At 55.3% G+C, this 5,501-nt stretch overlaps 1 protein-coding gene across 1 annotated transcript in view; it reads left to right on the top strand.

The window, feature by feature from the left end:
• Positions 1–45: 45 nt before the first annotated feature.
• Positions 46–5,501, top strand: part of LOC103174036 (plexin A3-like) — a gene marked incomplete at its 5' end in the record, with an annotated part of 5,744 nt that continues 288 nt past the window's right edge. Inside the window, 7 exons of the mRNA XM_042346755.1 lie at positions 46–139; positions 1,000–1,242; positions 1,680–1,823; positions 2,527–2,761; positions 3,353–3,495; positions 4,188–4,444; positions 5,137–5,202. Coding sequence (XP_042202689.1) covers positions 46–139; positions 1,000–1,242; positions 1,680–1,823; positions 2,527–2,761; positions 3,353–3,495; positions 4,188–4,444; positions 5,137–5,202 — 1,182 coding nt within the window. The remainder of the gene's footprint in view (positions 140–999; positions 1,243–1,679; positions 1,824–2,526; positions 2,762–3,352; positions 3,496–4,187; positions 4,445–5,136; positions 5,203–5,501) is intronic.

Below are 5,501 nucleotides of genomic sequence, written 5' to 3'. Positions count from 1 at the left end.
TGATGATGATGATGATGATGATGATGATGGTGATGATGATGGCAGTGGGAGCACGAGGCTGACGGTGACGGGAACCGGCTTCAGCACCATCCAGAAGCCCCGAGTGCGAGCTCAATACCGGGGCCTGGAGTCCAGTAATGTGAGTATCACAACAACAACAACAACACCAACAGCAACAACAGCAACAACACCACCACCACCACCAACAACAACAACAACAACAACAACCAGAACAACAACCATCACCACAACAGCAACAATAACAACCACAACAACAGCAGCAACAACACAGCAATAACTTGCATTTGCGATCAAAGCACTTGACAGTGCCAGAGCCTGACACCGAGCCAGGAAAACACACACTCGCTCACACACACACACACACTCACACACACACAGACACACTCGCTCACTCACACTGACACACTCGCTCACACACACACACACACACACACTCGCTCACACACACACACACACACACACAGACACACTCGCTCACACACACCCTCACACTCACACTCGCTCACACACACCCTCACACTCACACTCGCTCACACACACACACACACACTCGCTCACACACACACTCACACTGACACACACACAGACACTCGCTTGCTCACTCACACTGACACACTCACTCACACACACACACACACACACTCGCTCACACACACACAGACACACTCGCTCACACACACAGACACACACAGACACACTCGCTCACTCACACACACACGCACAGATACACACACACACACAGGCAGACCAACCTCACTCACTCCCCCTCTCTCTCTCCCTCTCTCCCCCACTCTCTCCCTCTCTCTCCCCCACTCCCCCCCTCTCTTTCTCTCTCTCTCCCCCACTCTCTCTCCCTCTCTCTCCCCCCTCCTCTCCCCCCCCCTCCCCCCCTCCCCTCCCACCCCCTCTCTTTCTCTCTCTCTCCCCCACTCTCTCCCCCTCTCTCCCCCACTCTTACCCGCCCCCCCTCTCTCTCAGAGTTGTCGAGTGCTGAATGAGACAGTGATGCTGTGCCGAGCTCCAGGCCTGGGGGGAGCTGAGTGGCCGGTGACGGTGACGGAGAAGGGGGTCGAGGCCGAGCAGTTTGGGTTCATCCTGGACGGGGTTCGCTCCCTCCTCTCCCTCAACACCTCGTTTACCTACTACCCCAACCCCGAATTCCAGAGCTTTGGAGGCACAGGCACATTGGACGCCAAGCCAGGCTCCCCCCTCATCCTCAAGGTAGGCGTGTGTGTGTGTGTGTCCGTGAGTGTGTTAGAGTCAGTGTGTGTGTTAGAGTCAGTGTGTGTGTGAGAGTGAGTGTGTGAGAGTGAGTGTGTGTGAGAGTGTGTGTGTGAGAGTGAGTGAGTGTGAGCTGTGTGTGAGTGTGAGATTGTGTCTGTGAGTGTGTATGTGTGTGTGAAAGTGTGAGTGTGTCACTGAATGTGTGTGTGAGTGCGAAAGTGTGAGTGTGTCACTGAATGTGAGTGTGAAAGTGTGAGAGTGTGTCACTGAATGCGTGTGTGTGTGAGTGTGTGTGCAAGTGTGAGAGTGTGTCACTGTGTTAGTGTGTGTGTGAGTGGGTGTGAAAGTGTGTCACTGTGTTAGTGTGTGTGTGTGTGTGTGTGTGACCCTCACTGACACTCTCTCTCTCTCTCTCTCTCTCGGTGTGTGTTTAGGGTAGGCACCTGGTACCCGCTGGTCCAGGCAGCTCTCGCCTGAACTACACTGTCCTGATCGGGGACACACCTTGTGCTATCACCGTCTCCCACACACAGCTCCTGTGTGACTGTCCTACAACCACCGGGCGACACAGGGTCATGGTCAGTCTGTCTGTCTGTGTGTGTGTGTCTCTCTGTCTGTGTGTGTGTGTATCTCTCTGTTTCACTGTTTCTGTGTGTGTGTGTATCTCTCTGTCTGTGTGTACCTCTCTGTTTCTCCGTCTGTGTGTGCGTGTGTATCTCTCTCTCTGTCTGTGTGTGTGTGTCTCTGCCTGTTTCTGTCTGTGCATATGTATCTCTCTGTCTATGTCTGTGTCTCCCTGTCTGTGTGTATGTATGTCCCTCTGTCTGTCTGTGTGTTTGTGTGTGAGTGTCTCTGTTTCTTTGTCTGTGTGTGTGTGAGTCTCTCTCTCTCACACATTCACACTAACTCTCTCTCTCTCCTCCCAGGTGAGGGTAGGACTGTTCTCTCTCTCTCTGTGTCTCTCTCTCTCTGTCTCTCTCTCTGTCTGTGTCTCTCTGTGTCGCTCTCTTTGTCTCTCTTTCTCTCACACACACTAACGCTCTCTCTCTGTCACTCTCTGTCTCTCTCTCTCACAAACACTAACACTCTCTCTCTCTCTTTATCACTGTCTGTCTCTCTCTGTCTCTGTCTCTCTCTCTGCCTCTCTCTCACACACACACACTAACGCTCTCTCTGTCTCTCTCTCTCTCTCTCTCTCTCTCTGTCTGTCTCTGTCTCTCTGTCTCTGTCTCTCTCTCTCACACACACTAACCCTCTCTCTCTCTCTCTCTCTCCCCCCAGGTGAGGGTGGGGGGGGTACAGTTCTCCCCGGGGATGCTGCTGGTGTTCTCTGACAGTGTGCTGACGTTGCCGGGGGTGGTGGGGTTAGGGGTGGGGGGCTCCTCGCTCCTGGTGGCTATCGTGGCGGTGTTGGTGGCGTATAAGCGCAAGACCCGGGACGCAGATCGCACACTCCAGAGGCTCCAGCTCCAGATGGACAACCTGGAGTCCAGAGTGGCTCTGGAGTGTAAGGAAGGTACGCGAGAGAGGGAGGGAGAGGGAGAGAGGGAGTGTGTGAGAGAGGGGAAGAAGGAGAGAGAGGGAGAGAGGGACTGTGTGTGAGTGAGAGAGAGAGGGAGTGTGTGAGAGAGGGGGAGAGAGGGAGAGGGAGTGTGAGAGAGAGGGGGGGGGGGTGTGTGTGTAAGAGAGAGGGGGGAGAGAGTGACTGTGAGAGTGTGTGAGAGAGAGAGTGTAAGAGGGAGCGAGAGAAAGTGTAACGGTTAACATTGAAAGAACGCTCTCTCCCCCTCTCACTCTCCCTCCCCTTCTCTCCATCCTCCCCCTCTCTATCCTCCCCCTCTCTCTCCTCGCCCCTTTCTCTGTCCCCCCCCGCCTCTCTCTCCCCCACGTCGCTCTCCCCCCCCCCTCTCCATCCTCCCCCTCTCTCTCCTACTCCCTCTCTCTTTCTCCCCCCCATCTCCGTTCCCCCCTCTCTCTCCCCGGCCCCATCTCTCTCCCACCCCTCTCTCTCCTTCCCCCTACCATCCCCCTCTCTCTCCCCCACACACCCCTCTCTCTCTCTCTTTCTCTCTATCCCCCCCCTCTCTCTCTCTCTCTCTCGTCACAGCCTTTGCTGAGCTACAGACAAACATCCACGAGTTGACGAATGATTTGGATGGAACAGGAATCCCGTTCCTGGATTATAAAACCTACACAACCCGCGTTCTCTTCCCGGGAATTGACGATCATCCCGTCCTCAAGGAACTAGACGTAAGCTCAGAAAATCCCCTCTCTGCCCACTCTCTCTCCTCCCCTCCTCTCCCCCACTGTCAGACGGCTCTCTGGGGGTGAAAGGCGCTGTGTAAATGTATGTGCAGCCCCTGTAGCTCAGGGGTCTAACCCTACTACAGGGAGTGTGGCTTACGAGGGGTCTAACCCCCGAGCTACAGGGGCTGTGGGGTGTGAGGCGAGGGGTCTAACCCCTGAGCTACAGGGGCTGTGGGGTGCGAGGGGAGGGGTCTAACCCCTGAGCTACAGGGGCTGTGGGGTGTGAGGCGAGGGGTCTAACCCCTGAGCTACAGGGCTGTGGGGTGTGAGGCGAGGGGTCTAACCCCTGAGCTACAGGGACTGTGGGGTGTGAGGCGAGGGGTCCAACCCCTGAGCTACAGGGGCTGTGGGGTGCGAGGCGAGGGGTCTAACCCCTGAGCTACAGGGGCTGTGGGGTGTGAGGCGAGGGGTCTAACCCCTGAGCTACAGGGGCTGTGGGGTGCGAGGGGAGGGGTCTAACCCCTGAGTTACAGGGGCTGCACATTCAGCTGTAGCCAAAACAACACCGTCACTACACTTTGCAGCGTGTCCCGTGAAGCGCTTTGAGGAGTCTCGACCACACAATGAAGCTCCGGGTCAAACGTCTCTCTCTCTCTCCCCTCTCCCTCTCCCCCTCTCCCTCTCTCTCCCTCCAGGCTCCCTCCAACGTGGAGAAGGGTCTCAAGCTGTTTGGTCAGTTGCTGAGTGACAAGGTTTTCCTGCTGACGTTCATTCGCTGTCTGGAAACCCAGCGCAGCTTCTCCATGAGGGACCGGGGGGTGGTGGCTTCCCTGGTGATGACCGCCCTCCAGGGGAAGATGGAGTACGCCACCGTGGTCCTCAAGCACCTCCTCGCGGACCTGATCGAGAAGAACCTCGAGAATAAGAACCATCCCAAACTGCTGCTGCGGAGGTGAGAGCGAGAGAGAGCGAGAGAGAGAGCGCTGTCTGTCTGTCTGTCTGTCTGTCTGTCTGTCTGTCTGTCTGTCTGTCTGTCTGTCTGTCTGTCTGTCTATTTGTGTCTGTACATCTCCCCTGTGTGTGTGTGTGTGTGTGTGTGTGTCTGTCTCCCCTGTGTGTCTATGTGTTTGTGTGTATGTCTATCTGTCTGTCTGTCTCCTGTGTGTGTGTGTGTGTGTGTGTGTGTATGTGCGTCTCTCTCTCCCCCCCCCTTCCCGCGCTCACACTCTGTCTCGTGTCTGTCTCTATCTCTCTCTCCGACTGTGTGTGTGTGTGTGTGTGTGTGGGTCTGTGTGTCTCTCTCCCCCTCTTACTTTCTCTCTCTATTTTTCTGTCTCGCTCCGTCTCTCTCTTTGTGAGTCTCCCTCTACGTTGTCTCTCTCCCCCCCTCTCTCTCTCCCCCCCGCGCTCTCTCTCTCTCCCCTGCTCTCTCGCTTGTGTGTGTCTCTCTCTTTCCCTGTCTCTATCTCTCTCCCCCCCCCTCTCTCTCTCTCCCCCTCTCTCTCCCCGCTCTCTCTCTCTCCCTCCTCTCTCTCACACGCTCTCTCACTTGTGTGTCTCTCTCTCTCCCTGTCCCTCCCTCCCTCTCGCTCTCTCTCTCTCTCTGTGTGTGAGACTCTGACACTATCTCCGTGTCTCTTCCAGGACCGAGTCTGTGGCTGAGAAGATGTTGACAAATTGGTTTACGTTCCTGCTGTACAGGTTCCTCAAGTATCACACACACACACACACACACACAGGGTATCACACGTATCACACACACACACACACACACAGGGTATCACACACACACACACACACACACACACACACACACAGGGTATACACACACACACACACACACACACACACACACAGGGTATCACACACACACACACACACACACAGGGTATCACACACACACACAACACACACACAGGGTATCAATAATAATAATAATAATAATAAACCTGGCATTTGATATAGCGCTTTTCACGTCGGGAGGACGTCCCAAAGCGCTTCACAGAACA

Source organism: Callorhinchus milii, unplaced genomic scaffold (assembly GCF_018977255.1).
Source record: "Callorhinchus milii isolate IMCB2004 unplaced genomic scaffold, IMCB_Cmil_1.0 Scaffold1587, whole genome shotgun sequence".
NCBI classification, from domain to species: domain Eukaryota; kingdom Metazoa; phylum Chordata; class Chondrichthyes; order Chimaeriformes; family Callorhinchidae; genus Callorhinchus; species Callorhinchus milii.
Note: the sequence above shows the minus strand (reverse complement) of the source record. Positions and strands in the feature narration are given on the sequence as shown.